General features: G+C 39.4%; 1 protein-coding gene across 1 annotated transcript; it reads right to left on the bottom strand.

Moving 5' to 3' along the window:
* Positions 1 to 1,853: 1,853 nt before the first annotated feature.
* On the bottom strand, positions 1,854 to 20,497 carry LOC135182149 (solute carrier organic anion transporter family member 1A2-like). The gene is given in 17 exon segments (XM_064156014.1): positions 1,854 to 2,587; positions 3,797 to 3,914; positions 4,090 to 4,154; positions 4,674 to 4,696; positions 4,699 to 4,863; positions 5,897 to 6,062; positions 6,790 to 6,985; positions 8,719 to 8,812; positions 8,814 to 8,884; positions 11,029 to 11,343; positions 12,045 to 12,143; positions 12,448 to 12,594; positions 15,950 to 16,056; positions 16,844 to 16,976; positions 19,060 to 19,094; positions 19,096 to 19,185; positions 20,436 to 20,497. Coding segments are annotated over 17 exon segments (2,034 nt in total). The 3' UTR covers positions 1,854 to 2,439.
* Between the last annotated feature and the right edge of the window lie 5,072 nt (positions 20,498 to 25,569).

The raw sequence follows: 25,569 nt of genomic DNA, 5'->3' as shown, positions 1-25,569 counted from the left end.
AGCAGTAGCCAAGAACATTTTGCTGGATATATCCAGTTATTTATCACATGAGCAATCTTATATTAACTCAAAAAGTGATTTGGGTTTTTTCACATGCCAAATCCCATTCCAGGTATACTCAGGGTGTCTCCCTCTCCACATTCACAGGCTGAATTCACTCCCGATATCATGAGGCTTGACTGGATGAGAAGAGTCTGTAGGGAGGAGTTGTCTCCTAAAACTCAGCTTGAGATTGGAAGGACTGATAAAAGGCCTGTAATTGAAATGGCTGAAAGACCAAGCAAACTTCATCTGCCAATAATACTGTCCAAAATTGTATTCAAAAGCTTTCCATGTTAACACAGTACATTTATATGACAAACACAAAGCCAATATTTATATCCTAAATCAAACAGTCACCCCCTCAGTCAAATTATTGTGTCATGATGGAGCTTTGGTCTTGAAATGTCTCACATCACTTACATAAACAACAAACATCAGCAAGGGAATTTATATTTCAGTTAAGCAAGTGCTTAAATGTTTTGCTGAATCAAGGTCAGCATCCTGAAAACTTCACAGGATCAAGTCTACATAGGATCAAGGCTTTAGATTTGAAGGAGACCTTTTTCTTCGCCTCCAAGACTAATCTTAGGATTGTTTGTTTTATGTGGCATTATCATAAGGGTTTTATGATAATTACTTTGGAGTGACCTGCACTCTCTGCTTCCTGGTTTTGCTTTGAGGTAAGTCATGTTCCCACCACAGACATATGGCAAGAAACCTTTCTATATGGCTGCTATCCATCTCTCCAGCCAGCACCATCTAAGTTGATAACCAGTCTGAGTAGCAGGCTAATGACTTCAAAGCATCTGTTGAAGGTGGCCTGTTTCACTGCTGCATTCTCAAACAGATGAACTGGAACAATTACAAAGAAAGTTAATGTATCTACTAACATATTAAATTCAAAACTTGAAAACCTTCCTATCTGCCTCCTTCCATTTCACAGTACAGTGAGTTAACTAAGCCTGACTCTGGCAGTGGTTCATTTAAATGGCACAGATTTGCCTACCTAACAAAGCCCTTTTGTTTCCTGCAGCTGTGGAACTTCAGTGCCTGGCAATTTTTCATGTTTCCCAGGTTGAATTGGCATGAAGCTGTGACTGAATGCCTGGAGAGTTTTAACTCTAGCTTTAGAGGAATATAATATCCACACGAAAGACTAATGGCTTCAAATAAGTGCCTCGTTGTAGCAAGAGGAATACTGAAAATGGACTATGCATCAAATGTCCACAAAGCTTCTGGCAGACCTGTGCTCTGCTCTGTTCCCCTTCCTCATGTTATACCTGCTCGGCTCTATCCTGCAGTGCAAAGGGAGGAAAGAGCTGTGACATCTTTTCAAAATAACTGCTTATAAGGACCTCCTGTATTTGATCATAGAATACCAGGTTAGAAGACCCCTCAAGAATCATCTAGCCCAGCCTTTCTTGAGAAAAGACACAATCATCTTTAAAATTCTGTCATGTGGGAAGAAATAGTAAAATAGAATACATCTTAACTAACATAACTACTTTGGGAAAATAGCATTCCCATTTTTTAGTGGCTGTAGAAGGTCTCAAGGGGATAAAAAGGGACTAAGTCTATGTCATCTACCCTTGATAGGTTGGAAAGTCTTGAAAGTACTATGGTCTACGGTAAACTCAAAGCTCCCGTCATGCTTTATGCCATATGGAGTAATAATCGAGAATTTTTGTTTTCTATTTCAAATAGCCATAATGAAAGAGCTCATTTAATGCGAGTTATTCCCCTGACAAATCCTGAAAGCTTTTCCCTGTCCACACACTGTGCAAACCTTAAAACATCACCATAACACTGCATTTAAAAAAAATTGTTTGAGGTTTTTTTAATTAATATGATCATCACCACAGTACCCGGATGACATCATAAACCAGGTTCCCAGTACATTGGGCACTTACGCTATGTAGAATAACAGGCCCTGTCTGAAATAACTTAATATATGGAACTCAAAGAAACTACAAATCCTGCCTGCAAATCCAGACTCAAAGAAACTACAAAGCCTGCCTACAGTCAATGAAAGAGGATGTGGCAGAAGCTGTTGGAGAATTCCAAGGTGAAATCTGGCACTACTGAAGTCAGTTGCAGAACTCTGGCTATCTTCAGGGAAAAGAAGACTGAAAACATAAATTTCTGCTTCCCAGACCTTTGCTCAGACAACTCAAACCTTGCATATCCAAGGTTTTCTTATTTATATTCCTTATTCTAAAGCAAACACATTTTTTTCCTGTAACATGTTTGTGATGTGACATTTTTATGATATAACTATGATACAGCTACTTGTAATTCTGTGAATCTCTGCCCAAGTGTTCACTAGCTAAAGTATGCAATCTTTCACAAGGATACATCCAAAATTTATATTCTCACAATATATTCTGCTTTGAAATGCTATGTCAATGTTTCTTGCATTTCTACTGGTGCATTTAATAAGACTTGGCTTTCAGATTTCAGTTTCTTCTTTAATATAAGGAGAACTAGTGCACTTGGGATGTAGGACACTCCACGTAATACTGCTGGCAGGCCAAGATAGAGCCACCTGAAATGAAGGATGAGCTCCATTAAATACATACACTCATGAAAAAAAGAAAAAGAAAAAAAAAAAAACAGAAAACCAAACCATCACACAGCTACTCAGCATACATTGTTTTGCAATGATTGCCCAGTCCTCTAAAGCTTGTGCCCTGTCCTTTTGGATCTCACAGTAGATCATACAGTGGTAGGCTTCGGAAGGGCCCTCTGGAGATCATCTAGTCAGACTTCCCCACTAATTAAGGTATGCCTAGTTTGGGTTGCACAGGAATGTATCCAGATGAGTTCTGAAAATATCCAGGAAAGGAGATTCCACAACCTCTCTGGGTAGCCTGTTCCATTACTTAACCATCCTCAAAGCAAAGAAGTTTCTCCCGTGTATATGTGGAACCACTTGTGTTCCATTTTGTACCCATTGTCCCTTGTTCTATCACTGATCACAACTGACAAAAGCCTAGTCCCATCACCAGCATTTCCACTCTTTAAATATTTATATGCATTGGTAGGATCCCCTCTCACTCTTCTCTTTTCCAGGTTCAAGAGCCCCAGGTCTCAACTTTTCCTTTTAAGAGAGATGCTCCAGTCCCCTAATCATCCTTGAGGCCCTGAATTGTACTCCCCTCTTGAACTGGGGAGCCCAGAACTGGACAAAATACTTCATATGTAGCCTCTTTAGGGCAGAGTAGATTGGGAGGACAACCTCCCTCAACCTGCTGGCCACACTCTTCTTAATGCACCTCAGAATACCCTTGGCCTTCTTGACAATGAGAGTTCATTGCCCTCATATGGGCACATTGCCCATAGTTCACTTATAGTGAACTAATTGTCCACCACCACTCCCAGGCCCTCTGCAGAGTTGCTCTCCAGCAGATCACCCCCAACCTGTACTGGGGTTATTCCTCTACACTTGCCCTTGTTGACGAATCAACATGAGAAAAGAGAATATGTCCATATGAATAAAAATGTTATTTACATCAACCAGTTTAGCCAGTGATGTTAGCCACCTAGTGGTCTTATGGTGTTCTCTGCAGGGAAAAGAGAGACACCTGAAAAGGGCAGCTCAGACCACCTGAGCAAAACTTCTGAGTACTCATGAGCTAGCATTCGTCCAAACTGAGCTAAGACAGAAGCAGTTTGTCTACTAGGAAATATAAATAGCATAAAATTCCACCTCTAATAGTACAGTAAAATGGAGAAATTAAACTAGAAAATATACCTGTATGTGACAATGTCATACATTCTACACGCTCCTTCTTCACCACAATACATAGTACCCCACTTCAAGCAAGTGTTATCTATCAAATCTCCAAAATAAATGAGAGATGGAATTCCAGCTGAAAATAATAGTAACAAATAAATATTAGCCTGTTTAACAACACGTACATGCTACAACATGAACTGTGATTCCTAGTCAAAGCTTGACACTTTATCTCATCATTGAGAATGAGTAGACTCCTGCATCATGCCCATAGCCCTGATGTGATCCTTATGTGTTAGCACTTTTCTTACCAAATACTCTTGAAGCTAGTCCATGGATACCCACTCCAAATGACTTTTCTTCAGGCTTTAGAGACCTGCATGATAATTAAATTGTGCACCAATTAGTAGAGGTGAAAAAAAAAGTTTAAATCTGTGGTTTTTAAAATAAAACTCTTCAGCATATTCATCACATTCTAAACAGAGCATTGGTTGAGAGACTTTATCACTCTCATTAGGTGATGTTTACAGACATTCTTTAAATAGGGCTGCCAAATCACAAAAAGAAAAACTATTGTCCTGTTATCATCTGCTTGGACTGAGATCAGCATGAAGTGAAAGATAGCTGAACCTTAATCAACATAATGTTGATGCGATCAATAAACACCCATAACACACCTCTCATTATCTCAGCGCACTGAATCAGTAGTCATATTCAGGATGCAGCTAATAGCTACAAGCAACAACAGGTTACAAAGCTGACAAGACACTAAACCTTAGCACAGAAATGATACAGGATCTTCCTCCATACACCAACACATTGCTAATTTCTAGGGGTGTCTGGCCACTGGATAAAAGTTCAGTAGCTTTCTCAAGATAAAGACATTTTACTGTACCTTATTAAGGCCATGTACCCTTAGCAGCAGGCATGGCTCCTAAGCTAAAAATGAAGCTGCAGACAAGTGACATCAAAAAATAATGAAGCATTCTGTCACAGTTTTCTTCTCCATCACACTGGCCCAAAACTGCAGAGGCATTTTGAGATGAATACACTGAGGCCGCAACACAGGTGCAGTTCTCAAATACCTATCAAAAGAGTGTTTTAATCACGTAGGCTTGTCAGAACTCAATGAGTGTGAAACTGGCACAGGTGGCAGTAGCTTACTCCTGCAGTGAATATGTTATTCATGCAGCACTGAAGGGCAGCCTCTCTCCCAGTCTGCCAGGCACAGATCTCTCTGTGTGTATGGGTTTGAGAGGAGGATGGACCTATAGTTCCCTTATGCAGCTGGAACTGTGGTTCTTCAGAGTCCATGATGAAAAGAGCCCTCCTATTTCCCAAAAGAGTCTGGTTATGTGATTCTTCCAGTGTCAATAGGTTTGACTCTCTTTTTCCTAACCTAATGTGTGGTCTTTCATATGTCAGAGAAGAAAACAGAGATGTTTGATTGAGACTGGGTTGCAATATTCCCACTCCAACAATTGCTTTTACTGAAATCATCAAGATTATCAGAACAAGGGCCTTCAAGTGTCAGCCAAGGTGAGCAAGAACATCAGTGTCTGGCCATGCTCTCCTCTAATACTTTTCCTAAAATATTTGTAGAGTACAAAGGCTTTCTGAAATATGTATGATTTGGGGGGTTTATTTAACACAGCATTTTACAAGATTTTCAATTTAATTAGAACTTTTAAGTTTCTAATGTGTTGTGAACTAATATTATAAATGTTCTTTAATATTTGTTTACCTGTTTAAATGTACATGGAAAAAGACATTAAGTCCATGCTACAGAATTTCATTACGGTGGAAGTGTTCTTATGTGCTCAAGTTTCCAATGGCAAGACCTTGAGGATAATTTCTCACTCCATTTTAAGCATTTAAGATTTCTTCAAATAGTAAAAGAACAGGAGGCTTCTTCATTATATTCTTCAATCTAAACTTGCAACTAATTTTCATATTCAATTTGGAATTTGAATTATCTGCCACCCAATAAATTTGCCCAACTCTATTTATCACCTTATATAGCAATTAAATGTACACATATGGATATTTCCCACTCTATATGGATGTTTCTCACTTACTATATTTCATGGTTATAGCACTATAAAATCTTTGCTTTACCACATTCTTTCCAGTGCCTCTTGAGGCTTTGCACCCAGCAAGACAAGCCGACACATAAGTGATTCTGTTGTTCCCACAAACAGGGTCCCGTATTTTAAGTGGGCAGTCACAATCCCTGTTGCAGCCAGCAAGTAGAGTATTTTCTTCATATGAAACTTGCTTTATTCTGAAACACAGTTAGAAGGTTAATAAATATTTCAGTCACAAAATACCTACAGTCACCCTTTGCAATGCTTAAGACTATTCTAGCTCAAGTGTTGATCCAGGACACAACGTTACATACTCCTATCCCTGAGTGATGCCTTTCTACCTTTCTATAGGATATTACATAACATGTATTAGTGTTACCAATTTATAGCATATCCTCCATTTTTTCTCATCTATGGTAGTTATATGCTTTACTGTCTATAACCCTTACAGATACAAGTCCTTTTTATAGACGCACAACCCTTCCCAACAATTAATGGCAGGCTTCAAATCAAGAAACTGCAGATAAAATATCTTCTGAGAAGTCAACATAAATGAAATTCCACTAAACCAGCATAAGATAAAGGAAGAGGTTTGTGTCAGTATAATTCTGAAATTGCGCTCTTGTATGTCTAAGTTGAACAACCATTTGTTATTTTTACCTGCAGTCACTTCACTTGAGTGTATAATTGTATTAGCCAAAGGATTAATACAGGCATGCAATTGCTTGAGTCTTGATGGGGATATCTTTTAAAATGGGGAGAACAGAAGACAGACCTCCTGTCTCATGCAAGGAATAAAACCTTGAGAATTTATATCATTAAACTAGAATGTTGCAAATCTGTGGATTCTCTGGCTGACTCTTAACAAGAAAAATCATGCTGGTGTCATAAGACTTAAGTCTTCTTGTGTTGTAAAGAACATACCCTTCATAGGAAACCGTTAGGCCAGCAACTAGTGAAGTATCACATATAGTCCAATAAGCACCAAAGTAGAGAAGGTATTCCAGTAAAGATACCCAAAATGCTATGTTCACAGCCTGATAGATATTTATCTTGAATTACTTCATAAATAAGCCTCCAAAAAAGTATCCAATGCATATAACTGGTAAGTTGTAAACACCTATTTAAACAAGTGAAACTTTCATGTTAAAATAAAGGAGACCATAAAAGCTGCTCATGAGGGAAGAGAACATAAAAGCTACTCATAAAGAGAAGAAGCCACTAAAGCTACTCCTAAGGGAAGACTGTTTGGCAAAGAGTCATAACATTGCTGTGACTGAATAGTTTAACCAGTCAAAAAGAGATCTCTGCTAGTTCTCTTGCACACTCAAAACAGCTGCCAAAGTCAATAATAGTTGGAAACTGTTTGGGGAAAAATCTAGAGTGAAGGGGTGAGATGAGTCATAGGAAAATTGCAATCTAGAGATCAATCTGAAAAGAAAAAAAAAGACTTAAAATAAAAGATTCTTAAAAAAAAATTAATCCAGCCTCCCTAGATGAGAGAGAAACCCAGCAGGAGGACAAGACAGTTGATCACATCTTGATTCACACTGAGCACCAGAGGAAGGAGGAAGAGCCTTTCAGTTTTGATATGAGATTACTGAAAGTGCTCTTACACTTTGCTGTTTGATACTTTAATGAAGCAAAGAGTTTCTGAAAGACATTTAGGAAGCTTTTACACATAAGCATCATGCAGCTTGGTTGGCTTTACTCAAGGCAGTTTTGGTTCTCTAACAGTACTTGACTGTGGGTGAAAGTGAGAAAAGAGAAGACTATTAAACCTGAGTTTGGATCCTCTCAATTCCAATACATAACCAAGAAATAATCTGTCTGAAAAACAACCCAGCAGCACCATGCCAGCCAAAATGCATGATAGTTACAGGCCTTTGGATGCACAGCTCCTAAACAGTAGCAACAGAGGGCAACAGGGTCATAGAGGGCAATACACTTGTAGGATCAGAGACATTTGTGGCAGATTTTAAAGACAGTGGTGCAGCTACTGTCAAAGATGAGCCCTGAGTGAAGGAACAGAAGTGTGGATAGATGTTTTTTAAGATGATTCCTCTATAATGATTGAGTAAATTCTAGTCTAATTAAGTCACTGTAGTTAAAGAGAAGAAAACTCAGAATTTAAGACATGATAGAAAGGCTCCTGCAGATTCAGGATATGTGTTCCACGCTAAAAGTACTTGCTGTTACCATTTCCCAATGCACAAATACCCTGGCCTTACTCATCAAAAAAAGACAAGATATTAGAAACAAAAAGAAGACAGCTATTTGGTCAGTGCTTTTCTTACATGGAATTTTTCATATGAAGGAGGATTTAAGGCTTTAAAAAAGCCCAAGACCAATACCTTGAGAAGATAGTAAGTGTTGGTGATTACTGACAATTTCAGCTGTGCACAGATTCAGCCTACCTATGGCTTAATTTTGCCAGTGATATAATTTCCATGAACATTAAATCCACCTTCTGCTTGATGGTTTTCTTTTTAATCAAGCTAGTACAAGCACTGGGCCCATGCTTTCTTGATGTAAATTAGCTTAACCTCCTTGAGATCAGTGGTGCGACTTCCATATCACAGCTGAACTCTCTGAGATGATTCAGAAGATTGGAAGTCAGTTATAAAATTCTGCCCAGAAAATTAGGAAATGCTTAGCAGAAGATTCTATAGAAATATTTGTAGTGTGGAATCCCTCATGTGTAGAGGCATTTGACCTTAGTATGTATATTTATACACATGCACATGAACGTGACATGACATTCTATAATTCTATGACATAAATGAAACCAGAGAGAATTTGCATAGAGACATGGCTGTGTGGTAGAGAAGAGAGAGAAAAATGCAAACATACCAATTAAAAAGATGGCATCTGATGCAGATTTTCCAAACTGCTCTTCCAGATACTTGGGCATGAAGGATATCATGCCATCAAAGGCACTGAACTGTTAACACAGTTATGCATATAAACAACATATAAACTGGGTTGTGAAAGAGAGCCCTGAGGAGTGGGATGAAATCTGGAATAAAATAATGGAATGGATTAGTGTGATACTGTATGAAATGGATCACCCATTTCAGTGTGGCTGAGGAGGGAAGAGGAATAGAAACATCCTTCAACTAGATCAGGCTAATTTTTAAGCTTTGCCAAGCACAACAGGCCAATTAATACTTGCTCAGCCCAGGCTACCCCAGTATGGCTTCTCTACACAAAGCTAATCACACACATGTACACACCAATGCATGCTGCTGCTTATTAAAAAAAATATTAAAAAAAAATCACAGCAATAACCTTTTCCTAAATGCGTTCTGAAACTTTTAACTGTACAGTGAGTGAACTTTGTATCTACAGACTGGCAGCAGCAGCTACTGCCCCACCACTCCTACTCCTTTTTTTTCCTCATTCCATGCACTCAGAGTATTCACCAAAACCCTTTTTCTGCACCTGGAATGCAAAGGGACAACAAGCAGGAAGGGGTGAAGACACATGAGGTAGCTGTAACAACCTGACCCCAGAGGTGTGATCACAGATTTTGGTTATTGTTACTGTCAGTGATGGGGAAGGAGAGGTCTGAAGAGGGATGGAACTGCAGTTATTCCCACTGTACTTTCAGTATCCGGATCTTCCAGTCTTCAGCCAAGTAAACATCTGAGAAATTAATTTCCATGGGTCTTTTCTCTGTAAAATACCTATTAAGTTAGGATCTGAACCATAAGACCTCCACAATTTCTCTTTGTTTAATGCTCTCAATTAATGTGCTTGAGCTATTGTCAAGAAACTGCAGAAAGCATCAGCAAACAATGGCTGTGCTTCATTAAAAGTGAAGACCACTTAGGACACATATATCTTTATGAGGCAGGCAAATATCTTAGCAGAATAGGATCGGTATGCAAGTCTTGCAAAAACGAGTCAAATATCCAAAACACAGTAAATAATCTGCATTTTTTAATATATGCAATATAGTTCCTAATAAAACCTTCCTGGGAAATAGATTCACTTTAACTATAAATACCTTAATTTTCAACTTGAAATCCCTGATGATTTAAAAAGCTATCTGAACACATCCTGGCCAAGTGGCTGTACGTGCTACTGCTTGAACAGGAGGTTGGACCAGGTAACCACTAGTGGTTCCTTCCAACATCAAGCATTCTGTGAAATTAAAAGATTCTTGATTCAGGATATTCAGGTAGAGTGGACACTCACACCAACAAAGAGAGAGAACGATGAAGAAAACATAAGCCCTGAAGGACTCTGGAGTACTAAGACCCTCCTCTGGCAGGAGGGTTGAACTCAGTGATCTAAGAGGTCCCTTCCAGCTCCTGTCATCCTGTGATCCTGTGACCCACAGTCTTAGCTGAACTTTTCCTCACCAGAGTACTGCTTAGTCCATGGATTCCTTTAAGGCTACCTGACAGCAGATAAGGACGCCATGGTTAGCACAATGAAGTTGCAATTTGAGTCCAGATCTGAGTACTCTGAGTATAGTGAATTTGCAGGACTCTTCACCATGGAGAGATAGCACCTGGTACTAGGCACTTATTATCTGAAAAACGAAGATCCTCCAGGGGGCCCTGAGCTAGATGTACAAAATCCTGAGACTATTCCAAAGACATGCTCTATTAACCTATGTTTCCAACAGTATGGAAAATAAAAGGGATAAAAATTAGCTTCTTACAGATATATAGATCTGAAAGGCCACTGATGTGAAACTGTGTCTCAAATAGATCCCTTCTCAACAGCCATTAAATGTTATGAGACACTTAAGTACATGTCAGTTGCCTTTTATGGCTTTGAGCTGCTCTCTTGGACACAAAGCTTGTGCTGGTTGCCTGCACAGTGAACACGGAGTACAATTAATTAATATGTACAACTTGTCCAGAGCTCACAGAGTTGTACCATTCTTAACCAATTTTTACAGCATGAATCCTCTACCAGAAAGAAAAGATCCAGACCTATGAACACCTGAAATGTAAGAGGGGAAAAGGACTGAATTCAGATCCTGGATTTATGGAATTAACTTCTTTCCTCTGACAGAAGCCATCTAAATCTCCATGCAAACCCTTTGTACTACATACCCTGGAATCGTCTTTACTGACAAAATTATACAGACATAAAATACATCTTAAGGACTAAATTAAGAAGGAAATAAAATTTATAACTCACCTTTAGCAACTTCATACATGATCTGTTTGTCTTCAGTTTTATTATTTTCTTGCAGCGGTGCTACACTTGTATGCAGATTCACAGAATCACAGAAAGTTAGGGGCTGGAAGGGTCCTTCAAAGATCGTCCAGTCCAACCCTCCTGTCAAAGCAAGATCCCCTGGAGTAGGCCATACAGAAACCAATCCAGGCAGAATTGAAATGTCTGAAGAGAAGGAGACTTCACAACATTTCTGGGCAGCCTTCTCAATTATTTTGTCACTCTCACAGTGAATATGTTTTTCCTGATGTTCACCTGGAACCTTCTCTGCTCCAGCTTGCACCCATTGTCCCTTGTCCTATCATTGCACATCACTGAGCAGAGCCTGGCTCTGTCCTCCTGACACTCACCCTTCACATTTTTAGAAACATGAATGAGGTCACCCTTCAGGCTCCTCTTCTCCAAGTTAAAGAGCCCTAGCTCCCTCAGCCTTTCTCCAAAAGGGAGATGTTCCACTGCCTTTATCATTTTGCGGCTCTTTGCTGCATTCTTTCAAGTAGTTTCCTGAGGTCTTTCTTGAACTGAAGGACCCAGAACTTAACAGAACATTTCAGATGTGGCTTCACCAAGGCAGAGTAGACCTGCTAATCACAGCCCTTCTAATACAGCCCAGGACACCAGCACATTGCTGGCTCACGCTCATCCTTCTGTGCACCAGGACCCCTAGGTCACTCTCCTCTGTGCTGCTCTCCAACATGTCAGTCACCAACCTATACTGGTCCATGCCGTTATTTTTTCCCAGATGCAAGACTCCCCACTTACCCTTGCTGAATTTCGTTCGCTTGTGTATGGGTGCATTCAGGCCTTCTATTGAACTGAAACTTCTACACATATTTTCCTTTCTGAGGAAACACCAGCAAACTCAGATAAAATTAAGACATCTCACATTAATGAAGAAATGTCTTTCCGTGCTGATAAATAAAAATAAACTGTGTTTACTGACTTACATGTAAGATTTTCTATATTTCATCTATTACCTGCATCTACTGACCCCACATCAACAAACAGTTCTGCACAAAATGATGCCAGCAAGCAACCAAGGAAGGGGCCCAATATGGTTGCTGTGTGTAGACATCCTAAAGTATGGAAAGGAATAAACACACTAAATTAGAACCTGGACATGATTAGTTTCTTGCATTGTAGCATATATTTAGGACAGCTCTACTGAATAGATGTTCACATCTGAAAATTGTCTCATTTCAACAAGTTGACTCTAGTGAAATTATATGTTTTATATTCCAATTATTTTGATAAGGCAATAATGTCTGTCTTCTCTGTTCCTTTGTTGCTCTGAAGAGAGTCATAAGAATCCTCACTTTTGGTTTTGTTTGTGTGTATGTTTGTTTGGGGATGGGAGTAATCACAAAAGAGTAGACTTACCCAGGTAGAAAGGTGAATTCTCTGCTTTGGCAAACTCCTCCAAATATGAAAAGCCGAAAGGCATGATGGGAGTTTCACTCATCCCTCGTACTATGTTTCCAATCATGACAAATATCCACAGCAAGGACCCAGTCTCTCTTTCACATTCTGTGAATAAAATAAGAAGCTAGAATTAATGTTTTAGTCTAACTGTTAATTGAAGGGCCTGGAGCACATGACCTACAAGGATGTGAGGGAGCTGGGGTTGTTCAGTCTGCAAAAGAGAAAGCTGAAGGGAGACCTCATTACTCTCTACAACTACCTGAAGGAAGGTTGAAGAGGGAGCAGCCTCTTCTCCTTAGTGCCAGGAGACAGGACTAGAGGAAATGGTTACAAGCTGCACCAGGGGATGTTCAGACTGGTTATTAGGAAATAACTTTCTTTACTGAAAGTATTCTTGAACATTGGCACAGGCTTCCCAGGATAGTGGTGGAATCACCATCCCTGAAGGTGTCCAAGCAGTGTGTCAACCTGACACTTAGGGACATGGTTTAATGTTGAGTCTTCAGAGCTGGGTTGAGGATTAGGCTGGGTGATCTTAGAGGTCTCTTTGAAGCAGATGTGTGCTGTGATTCTATGACAAACAGCTCAAATTTTGGTGGGTAAGTCTGTCTAATAAATGTGGGAGTCAGTAGTCATAACATCTGAAAGGCTACAGTACTGGAAGAAGCTATTGTGCTTGCTGGAATAGAGTTTAAAACCCTTCACTCTTCATGCCTCTTCAACCACTTGGCAGTCCAACCACCCATTTCCTTCACTAAAACTGCCATTTTCACATCAGTGAAGATAAGTCATCATTAGTGAAGGGATGGCAAATCATGCCTGACTAACCTGACCACCTTGTACAAAAAGTAACACTTTCTGTCAACATGGGAAAGCAGCTGGTCTTTTTTGTCTGGACTTGAGCAAAGCACTTGACACTGCTTCCCATTGCCTCCTCCTATACAAATTGGCAAGATACAGACTGAATGGACAGCCCATGAGCGAGGTGGGAAATGGGCTCACAGGCTCCACTGTCTTGTCTGGTTCACTTTGTCCTGTTGAAACTTCTCATTGCCTATTTGTTAATGAATTAAAACCAGGTTTGTTAGCAGCAATTGATGTTTTTCTAAATGAAAGCATCACTATCCAGAGAGCAAGCTTGAACACACTGTATCAATGTCAGATTGCCATCAGCAAACATGGGTGAAGCAATCCATGTGTATATGTGGCTCAATCCAAACTGGTTTCTGCATTGCACAAGACATGGACTGATATGTATGAATATCACAGTTTTGCTTATCCATAAACTAATAATCACCTTACCAAGTATAATCATAGGACTGTGGGTGGAATGGCTGCATGACTTACAAGAAGATGCTTTACCTTTATATAATTTAAAATAAGATGCTGAATTTGTGCATTTATGAAATGAAGGAAAACAGTATCTGAAATCTTCACATAAATGATAATATGAAGTCCTATTAAGTATACAATATTCTTATTTTTCCTTGTGAAGGTGGAAAAATTAACACCCTAAGTGGCACACAGTTTTGGAAAGCTTATAAGCCATTACCGAATGGAGACACGGAAAACTAAAACACAACAGCACCATGGTTTGATGTCACTGTGTTCATACAGAATTTCAGATGTGGTTCAGCTTTAGAAAACATTGGGAGAACACTCTCACAAAATACAGCAATTAGCAGTGGAGTTCATCTCACCTAATTTGTGAGATAACTCCATTCATCTAAGTTTCCAACAATCATTAGGTGAATCTAGGAGGTAATCTGACCCACCTTAAAGTACAGAATACGAACATCCTTACACAAAGGACACTGTGAGAGTTCCACAGCCTCACAGAATGTCATAGAATGGTTGTATTAGAAATTAATAATAGGTTATGGATTATTAATATTAATTTCTGTATGAATCTTATTTTTATTATTAATATTAAAAATCAGGAAAAAATCCCAAGTGTTCTTTAGGTTTTTGGTTGACACGAAGTAATTGCATAGAATGAAACAGTTTAATCAATCAGAACTTGGAAAATAATAACGTGAGAACAGGAAAAATTCTAACTAATGCCTATGCAGTCTTGGCATATACTCATGATGCCTTTGGTCCCTGAGTATGTCTTCTGTATGAAAGACGCTTTTAAACTCGCACTGTTCCTGAGGTAAAATACAAATATTTCAGGCAGAGGAGGAAGGAGATGCCGCTAAGCTACTAGTGTGAGCTGCATAGACGTGGCCGCCTGTTAACGAGCCTCGAAGGAGGAGATGCTCTGTGCAGACAAAGGCACGGTGCAGAAAGGCTAATCATAGAAAAGCAAATGTACAAAGGCTAGTGTAGAAAGGTGCGGTTTTCTAAATCATTCCTCTTTATATACCCAATTTTGAAATCAAACTGGCCAATAGGCACTAGCACCATTGTTCTGGCCAATGAATTCAAAGCTTCCTGTCTTTGACTATGCAGGCACATTGAGGGCAGCACAAGACACCTGACACAAGATGCTAAGCCCCTAGCCCTCAAGGCTTTGCTGGGGTGAAGCCCTTATTTTTTGCCCAATCTACTCACTCCCTGACCCCAGCACAAAAGAAGGAGGAGAGCCAGAGTTAAACCTGCCCAACAGGATTTATGCCCTACCAGGACAATGGTTTAGGTTGGAAGGGACCTCAAAGATCATCTAGTTCCAATCCCCCACCATAGGCAGAGATACATCCCACTAGAAATAACTCTGAAAGTAATAATGTATGAAAGGCAGTCCATCTTATTATGTGAAAAAAAGGTGTTTCTGGTTACTTCTTTGTCCAGCTATCAAGGGAGCATAAGGAGATGGTGCAGACTAAATGCTTCCCTTGGACATAGCTAAGGATTCAGGAGATTAAACCAAACTTCATTGTGAGGTCTCTGAGCCTTTTGATTTCATAGTTACTATATATGCATATTGCTAGTGCACATGCATGATTCAGTCTCCCATTATTTGTTGTAGTCTACTTTAAATTACTTTCTCTTTTCTTTGAAAGAAAGTGGAATTTATATTTTTGTTCTGTGTTTATTTCTCTCTCTCTCTTTTTTTTTTTTTTTTTTTTTTTGGTGTGGTACAACAAAAAAAAGCATCCTGATACCTTTTGCTCACTGGCCTAATGTGATTCCCACCATCTTACAGCATCACAGTATTTCAAGTAAAAAAGAGGAATAGTTCTGAGAACAGCTCAGTGTTGTATTTCCCCAAAGTGGACTGACAGGGGTGTTAACCAACATGCTCAGGTATCCTGAAAACTGTATGGAAAAAAAAACAACTTCATCTCTCAAGTCACAGACTAAAGAAACAAGAAGGCTAGGAAATTTCCTGACCTTTGGTTTTTATGCCTTCAAAAGGTACAGATCAAAAGCAGGACCCTGACATAATTGTTCATAAAAATGAAATCATATTTGCTTAAACACTATAAAAACTGAGGGGACATAGGAAGAGTCAGACCTGGTGATGGGTCCTCTTCAGGTAAAGAAAACAAGCTTTGACTGACAAGGCACACAGGCATGACTGAAAATTTCTCCCTCTGTGAAATACTGCTTTCAATATGGTACCTGTTTGAATCAAAGGAAAGCAGGTATAGGTTAAAAGGAAATGCCACATAAGCCTGTACTTCAGTAATTAGCTACTGCAGTGAAGTAGTGAAGAGGAATGTGTAGCTATAGAGAGAAGCAACAAAGCAGGGAAAAAAAAACCACAATGTTTTACTGGGACTGTTACCCAGCCTTTAACATAATCTTGTAACAGATGCTTCTGGAGAAGTTAATACAACACCCTAACCTTCTCTGTTCTTCCTATAATCAGATCTGATTTACACTGAGAGTGCTACCAATGCGGTCAGAACCGTGCTACATCAGAGATAACAAGATCAGAGGACCTTCTGCTCTTTAAAGCTCCAAGCTATCAAAATATAGACAAGAATAAAATAGTATTTTGTTAAGCTGAGCAAAAAAATAGCTAAAAAGTTAATTGAAGAGTCGTTGTATAGCCCTTGTTAACACAGCAATCAGTCATGACCTCTCATCCAGACATCTTTGAAAATCATCACAGTATCACAGGCCACCATTTCTTCAGAGAGTCCACACAGGAGGTAACAGAAGGATAAAGGTAAAGGCAAGAGAAGATGCCCAGCAGAGGAGCTACTCTCCTCAGGGTTGAGCGATGAGTGACTTTTAAAGTCATCTCACAAGCAAAACAAAACAAGCTGCTCTACACTTACCATATTGTATCCATGCTCAGCAAAGTGTCCCCCAGCTAAGCAGCACTATTTCAGTGGGAGAGGTTGTAGATTAGGGCAAATAAGGATCACAGAATCTGCTGTGAGCTAAGAAGAAGACTCACCTTCCAAACACGAAGTGAGGAAGTGATATCAAAAGGTATCCAAATGACAGAACTGTGCAGCCAAATGCAATTATTCTGGGTCTGTGAAGCTTTACTCCAAAATAACTCACAAATGCTATCAGCAGCAAGTTACCTGCAAAAAAGAATCTGATTCATATTGACAAAGCAAGAGATCTTCATACCTTTTAAAGTGCAACACAAATTTGGTTATACCTTACTAGCTTGAACATCTGTTACTTCTCTTGTCTTACAAAAACTGTAACTAGACAGGGAACTGCCTAAATGGCACAGCAATTCCCTCCTAACTGTGATCTTTTTCTGGAAGAGTTACACACTGCATGAAAAGAGCATGAGAGTAGAAGGCAAAATGGAAATGACACTGTGGTGAAAGAAGATTTTTAACTTCATCTTTGTAAAGAAGAAATTTCCTGCCTCCCTGACTGAAGACTAGGCTTAGAGGTTGCAGAATAATAGCTGGTTTAGGAAGATTTTCTTCTAGGATGATCTGCTTTGCAATGCGTGGGAAAATAAAGTAGTACATATCCAATTGGGTTTGTACTGTAAATAGTAAACAAAATATGACACACAGAGATAAAAGCATGCTAAATTAACTTCAGTGATAGTTTGAAAGGAATAAAAATGTATAGATTTTTGTACCTAATACAATTTTAAAATACAAATGTGCTAAAAATCTTGATTCTTTTCTCCTCCAATTTCACTTCAGGAGCAGCTGATTTTTCTCTACTTTTTATTTATTGCTGTGTAATTAAGAAAAGAATCAGGCTGTGTGTTATGAATTAGGTCCCATAAAAACAGAAATTTAATAATTGCACACCTACTAATTTTGTGGGGATTTTTTGTCAAAAGAACAAAAACATATCTCTGACTGAGGAGCAAGATAACATGCCTTATATGTACAATTGCTTGACAGACTGTATTGAACCAGTGGATTGAATGACACTTAAAGCTGTACACTTACATGGTCCTAATAAGTTGGTTCTGTCTGCATTGATTCTTAATAATTTCAAATATTATTCTGGTTATTCACAACTATTTTACACCCTTGGAGATAAGAATGCCACAACATGTTATAGGAAAATGAACATGAGAAGATAAGTTATTTAATATCATCAGCCTTTCATATATCACTTAATTAATTTTGGTCGTTTCAGATTTCTTAAATTCTCCTCCTTACCAAAAGCAAAAATCTATTCTGACTATTCCTTCTCTGTCATAACTCTGAGCTGTCCATCAGACTGTTTTGCAGGCAGCAGCAGTGTGCTGCCCAGAATTTCCTCTTCTTACACATGCAGATATTGGAGATCAGGGAAAAAGGGGAGAAGGAGCCTTGACTCCCTTCCCCATCAATGTACATGAGCCTATATTGACCATTTCCTCAGCTGAAACAGAGATAATAAAAATCTACATTGTCACTTTGGAGTACAAAACATATCTACTGAAGATTTCTGTTTATATGGGCTTGAACATATTGAGCCTTTTGTTCGATCTTTTTGGTAATGACAAGAGATAAGTTTTATTATAAAACTCACTGGTAGGCTAGGTAAGTGTCACTAAAAGCAGAACCGAGAACTTTCCTTACACGTGTACAGGTACAAAATCTTCAAATTAATTTGCCATTGGAATGGGCTGCCCAGGGAGGTGGTGGAGTCACCGCCCCTGCATGTGTTTAAAAGGAGGCTAGGGGAGGGCACTTTGTGCCATGGTTTCGTTAATTAGAAGGGTAGATGATGGGTTGGACTCGATGATCTTAGAAGTCTTTTCCAAGTGGTTAATTCTGTGATTCGTGTGAAATAGCTGTTGAGTTTGAGTAAGGAGGACAATCCAAGCCACTTCGAGGTCACTGATTAAAAGAATTGTAAAATGCTACCTACAACCTTAAATTTAAACAAAGTTTATCAAATACTTCTGTTTTGCTCAGAAAGATTCAATACAAAGATCATAAATCAGTCCAATTTTGTTAGATACTGTGCATATCTTAAGATGTTCAGAAATTAGCTCAATCAGATTTTAATCCTAAATTTCCTCATTTAATTGTCATGTTAGTTTCCAAGACACTAGATGCATGGTACCAGCTGGAACAGTAGGCTAAAATTGGTCACATATGGTAATCAACATGGAGATGAGAGTCACTTCATACATGTTCGGACAATAAAATATATATTCAAAGAATAGCAAATACTAAAATGAGTTATTACCAATTTCAAAGCTCCCATTCATAATCCCACTAAGAAGCTAGTATACTAAATTGCTTCTCTATCTGTGTGTACATGCTGTTCATGTAAGCACCAGGACATGTTTTACCAACAAATGCCAAGAGATAAGTGCCAGCAGAAGACGACCTAGGAAAAAAAGAGAGAATACAAGAGAGAATACATTAAAAAAATCAATTTTTTTATATTTAGGAATATTCCATATTTATTTTCCCCACCAAAGACACACTTCTAGGCAAAACAAGTGCAGCAGTTCTGCTCAATTGATACTTGTGTGTCAAGGAGGGCCTGTAGGCCCGAAATAGGCTTGTTTATGCCATGCCCTGCCTAGGTCTGTGTTGTATAAGGTGTTTGTAAGCACATTGTGTAAGCCCCACACACCCAAGCTCGTGTCTCCCTGGTGTAGGTCCATGTGATACCCATATGTCCAGGCAAGTGCCAGGCAAACAAAGGCAAAACAACAACAAAATAATGATTTCATTTTTCACCTGCTCCCATTGAACAAGATTATCTTCAGAAACCTTAAGCCCCATTTCCCCAGCCAAGACAGGCACAGCACAACCTCTCCCACTGTGTGGCTCCTGAAAGATTGCCATCTGCAGGACTTGAAAATCGTCTGCAGCCAGGCCCGGATGCAAAGCCCTTTGCGTTCCTTGCTAATCTGAATGACAAATTACATGCAGAACTAAAAGGGTTTCCTTTGATTGAATTACTTGATCTTGTGTCTCCATGCCCACCTCGACCGAGGTCAGGAGCCCAATACAAGTCATTTAGAACAGGAGTAAACTGTGTCCTTGTGATAAGAATCCAGAACCAACTGGTAGGAAAAAAAAAATAGTATGAATATTTGCATTCAAATCCTTTGGGGTTGTTAAAAACAGTATTTGTGAAATTAATAATATTTTAAAATACATTTGCTACAAATGCTGAAGAGCACAAGCAAGGTATTTGGACTTTGAATTACTACTAAACCCAAGCTATTTCACAGCATTTTATAGCACTTCTTGACAACTTGTAGTCTAGGGTACATCAACAGCCAATTTTTACTGCCATGTCACAGTCAGTGAGGTCCATTCCACTGGTTTAAGATGGAACAATAAACATGTCAGAACAGGTGGATTATGCAAATTCTGAGGTGGAGCTTCAGAGGAGCAACCAATCACACCTCCCAGACTGTAAAAGTTCAGGGGCACAAAAAACAACATGGGTGTTTACAAACTTGCCTGATCTTGGTTAAGGTATTAAGAATGAGGTAAGTAACAGAGCTTATTCATTCATTTAGTCTTGGATGTAACTTCTACCAAACTACTCTAAAGTAATTACAGTTGTGTGTTCATACAAAATTGCTAAAATGGTTCTGTACTTTCAGCTTGGAAATGCAACAGAACTTGTTCTCTGCATGTGGCTTCTCAGCTTCATTCATGTTGCCTTTTTTCAACTGATCCTGATGCCTGAGTCTAATGATCCCATCAGAGTATTGAAAAAGATGAAAGAAAAAAAAGAAACATTTTCATCCCGTATTTGCAAAAACTTCATTCCTTCTAAGATATTTGATATTTGAGCATCTTCCTTAAATAATTGAAAACTGGATTCCAACAAAAGCTACAAGCCCATGAACTTTATTCCAATAAAGGTTATTTGACATGTGTTATTTTACTCAAACACTGATTGCTGTGAGAAGCAGGGGAAAGATATATTCTGTGGGCAAGCTGGTTTGTCTGTAATACAGCTTTTCAGTCTTCTTCACAAGTACTTTGCACTGACCACAGTGGGAGACAGGACTGTGAAGGCTATATCTTGATGTATACTTGTCTCCATGGTCTTTATTTCCTATACCTGCCCTTGCTAGCCATAAAAAGGATACTTAGTTCTGCTCTGCATGTTCTGTTGAGGCCTCCCCTCTTCCACTGGCACCAGTGCAAGTCTGTTAATTTTAGCAGAAGCTATGTTGGAGACTAATCTCTTAGCACTCAAATTAGAAGGACAAAAAAAGAACCCAAATCCACCAGACCAGCTTAAGTTATAACAGAACAAAATTGACTCCATTCTGTTTTCCCTCCCAAGTTATGCAAAAACATCCCTCTTTCAGTCATCTCCATCTCAATCTGGTGATTAGAGCCACTGGTAGTGTTAAGCCATCCGCTTTCTTACACATCTTACATGTTTCCCAAAAATGTGTTCTAAGAAGGAGCAGTATATTCCAGGGACTTGGACTTACCTGTATGTCTTGGGTATCAAATGCAGGTTCCCAGAGACTCTAATAAATTTAGCAGACCCAATGACAATTTATAGAATTATAGAGTGTCCTCGCCTCTTCCCCCCTCTTTTCCCAAAAGACAAGGGAGAGAGAAAAGAGATAAGCACACCCCCCAATAAATCAATCTCACTCGATTTGGAAGTTAAAAAGGAAAAGTTTAACAATAACTTAGAAAAAAAAAAAAAGGGTATTGGAGGTAGGGGAGGTTTTACAAAAGGATAGGAAGGGAAAAACAGCAAAATACAAAAAAGGGATGGATACAACCCGAGTAGTGTGATGGTGTCTCTGCCTCGTGGCTGCCACGGTTGTTGTGCTGTGGTGTGCAGTGTGAGTGTGTGGGTCAAGAGTGAACGCAGGAAAAGAGAGTTGAGCAGGAAACTCCTCTGTTCTTTTATAGCACAGGAAGTGGGGGGAGTGGGCTTAACCATCACCTGGAGTGTGGGCCCACCCCTGGGGAAGGGCCAAGACCCCTAGGGTCAGGTTCAGGGGTTACTCCCCCAGAGTGTGTTAACCCTATACACTGTAAAAGCCCCTACACATCTGAGGGTCAGCACAACGAGTTAGACAAGGGGAGAGCACCAGTTTAAAGAAGATTTCACTCTAAGGTCTGACACAAAGTGGTGTTCCCTCTGCTGATGAGGGTAAAGCTGAAGAAAGTCAGGGCAAGTCAGAGCCTACCTTATAGTAGGGGTAGAATACAGTTAATTTCCTCTTGTCCATCTCAGGGTACATTTCCCAAGGTGATCTTGCAGCACCTGCTCTCCTCTATGTTTTCCACTTCACAGAGCCTGGCTGAGAAAGGCAAGCTGCTCTTGACAAGCACATCAATAGGACTGTGCTGCTTTTCATAATTCTTCTAACCCAGCACCCTCCTCAGTCAATCTCTTCAAATACTACTTTCTACAACAATTGTTAATCCTCTCAAATGTGTTTCTCAACTAACTTGATTGCTAGTGAATTCTCTGGACATTAACTCCTTCTACAGCTACCTCCTCATTTTCAGCCTTAAAGTGTATTGCAGTATTACAGCATTCTTGGAAATACTTAATCTACAAGTAAGTGTAGGTGGTCAGCAACACAATTAACTATGATATATATATACATAGCTTTCGTTCCAGGCTTTGCTTAAAGATGCTTATACAACTGTGTTCAATCACAATACTAAAGTGTGCTAATAGAGCTTTACACTTCCTTTGCAGTTTTGGCATGAAAGTTTGCTATCCTGGAGAATAGATTATTGTTTAACTTAATATTGCTTTATTGAGACTGTAAACCCACTAGCAATGAGAAAGGGTGTGTCCTCTTCTGTCCTTGGAGCTAGCAATGGGTATTTTGTCCCTTACTGTGCTGGTCCCTGCGTTTCACTGCATGTACAGAGGTACTTTTTACTAGAGCTTGTAGTGATAGGATTGAAGAGGGAAGGGACTGAAGCTTGAGAGGAGGCAGATTGAGACTGGACATCAGGAAGAAAATTACATGCAGTGAAGGTGGTGAGACACTGGAACAGGTTACCCTGGGAAATTGTGAGTGCATCCCTCCCTGGGGGGTGTTCAAGGCCAGTCTGGATGAGGCTCTGGGCAATTTGGTCTAGTGGATAGGTGTCCCTGCCCATGCCATGGCAGTTGGAGCTAGATGATCTTTAAGGTGCCTTCCAACCTAAATCATTCTATGAATCTATGAACAGTATAATGGCTAATAATACATTTTTTGCTTCTGGTGCTAAAAAGAATGAGCTAGCACTCTCTTGGTCTCTGTTTCTCTAAGGGCATCAGAAACCACTCTACCTTTTGTAAAAATTGCAAGTGACAAAATGGGCATGTTTTGGCCTTTACTTCTTACCTCCCCTGAAAATGTAAATTACAGTAGAAGAAAAAGCTTCCAATCCATTTTTTACTGGAAGATTATTAAGGTTATTAATTGAATAATAAAATAGACAGACCTAGGTCTTTCTAGCTATATTTCTAAAGTCGTTTTCCACAGCATTTAAAATATTTTTGTGGTCACACTTGGTCAATATGAAACTGAAGCCAACACAGACTAACAGCCTTGGTTAATTAATAAGATGTAGGTGTGCATCTCATTGAGTTCAGGTGCATTTACACCACACCTAGATTAGGACTAGCATTTCCTGTGCCCAAAGATAAACCAATAGTACTGTCCACGGCCATCAACTCTCCATTCTACTTTCCTGTTGCTTACCTTGCCTCCACACTTGGGCTCTCCAGATTCTTCTAGAAAACCTGTTTAAACTCATTAAACAGGCAGCATTTTAGTGAGAGAAAAAGTTTGCTTTCCAGGTAGTGAGCTGACTTGGCTTGCAGAATGGTTCAACAAGGGTCAGACCTACATAAGCAAGAAAAAGCAGGAAAGTAGAAGCCAAGAACATGAGGGCAAAGTGGGAATGAAAGCAGAGTAGGAAAGGATGAAGAGGTGAAACCTCTCATCTTAGCACCATCCCAAGAGCTACAACCCTTCAAATATCTGTAGTACTGCAGTCTCAAGCCCTAATCTAAACTGCCCAGGACAGCCCTGAACACAGCAGGACTCCTAGGGTCAGGGACAGCTGTAAGGGAAATTGTCTTCTTTCAATGAACATTGATCAGGATCACTTCAGCCAACAGCAAGAGGATAGGCAGCTTATGCTGCTGGATAGTCATTATGTAACTAGATTGCTCACTTGAGGAATTTGCACAGGCTAAGTAAAGCTAAGTATTTATTCAAGAGAACCTTTGGGGTTCTGATTGACCTACCAGATAATTTGCAAAACACCAACACTTGAGTCCTACTCCTAAACATGAAATGCTCACTGAAATTCAGGGAAGACATCACTAAAACCTCTCCTTAGTAAAATGCCTTAATCCTTCCATTTCTGTACTGAGTTTGGGAGCACTTTTTTGGCAGACTAAGTTAGCAGCAACACCAGAAGTGTTTCTTCCAGCCATCTCCACTACTGGACAAAACTAGAACAGACAATAATCAGAAGACTTCTTTCTAGAAAACAACCACTTTACAAAGTGCACAGAGCTAAAGCATAGGTGTAGACACTTTACTGTAGGCCTCAGCTACAAAACATGAAGTACAGCTGATGTAACTTTGGCTGAAGGGGTTGATTTAAAAACAAAGTGGTTACCATCCTCTGTGGATTTAAAGCAGGCTTATTCGACATAGCTGACCACAGCAGGCAGGCTAGCTAACCAATAACCAAAATTTTAAAATTAAAAAAATAAAATAAATCAAAACCACACCAATCTCTGGATAAAAATGTTAGGAAGCAATAATCTGCTAGGTTGCCTTGCCTGAGTCCCAAAGATACAACCTACTTTCAACATAAAATGCATCTTCCTCTTGACTTAGCTTAGTCATATAGATAAACTGATAAGCCCTGTTTTGTTTACACACAGGATTAAAAAAATCACATGAGATAACCAAGCAGAAGGCAATTACTGTGTTAGAATTTTTAACTAATTGTTAAAGTTGTAATTGTAAAGCATTTTGAAATCTCTGTTTTACTAGCCAGAGTTCAAACAGTTATTCTAATGCAATTACACAACAGTAGTCTAAGGCAAAGGGAAATATCTCATGGCAAAACAATTAGGGTTACTTACAGTTTTGAAAAGGTGTTCAGAAGAAATGACTGATACTGTACACTTGAACTTTGACCTTTATTCTAAGTTGTTGAAAATTAACTCATGGATACTTACTGCAGAATTTGTGGTCTTGCCAAATGGTTTCAGCTGTGCACTTTAGGGTGCTCACTCAGATGTAAAAGACATGGGTCAAGTTCTTCATTAGAAAAAAAAAAAAGAAGCCCATCTTTTTCTCTCCCCACCCAAAAAGTCAAGAGCTGGATATCTGAGGATGAAGCGCCCACTGAAGATGCCTGGAGAGTGCTCACAAACAAGAAAGGAACTTTGAGAGTGTATATAGCTGTGTAGACTTATAGGGTAGGCAGTGTCCTAGCAAAGGGTGACACAAGGTCAGACTGGAACAGGTGAATGAATTTGTAGTTCTCATATCTTGAAGGGGGTGTTTAAAATGTTAGTTAGTGGATGGAGAGCAGCACAGAGATAATCACTGGCCTCTTCTTGCTGTCTTTGAATTATTTGAAGAAAATGTAGGCCTTCCTTGTTGGTATAAATTATCCAAAGGTTCATCTGTAGGACAGGCCTGGATCTGAACTAAAAGTGATGAAAATTACCTCAGCCCCTGGAACACAGAGGAATAATATCACTCAGCAT

This window comes from Pogoniulus pusillus, chromosome 15, assembly GCF_015220805.1.
Source record: "Pogoniulus pusillus isolate bPogPus1 chromosome 15, bPogPus1.pri, whole genome shotgun sequence".
Lineage (NCBI taxonomy): Eukaryota > Metazoa > Chordata > Aves > Piciformes > Lybiidae > Pogoniulus > Pogoniulus pusillus.
The sequence above is the reverse complement of the archived record's forward strand: the minus strand, read 5'-3'. Positions and strand labels throughout refer to the sequence as shown.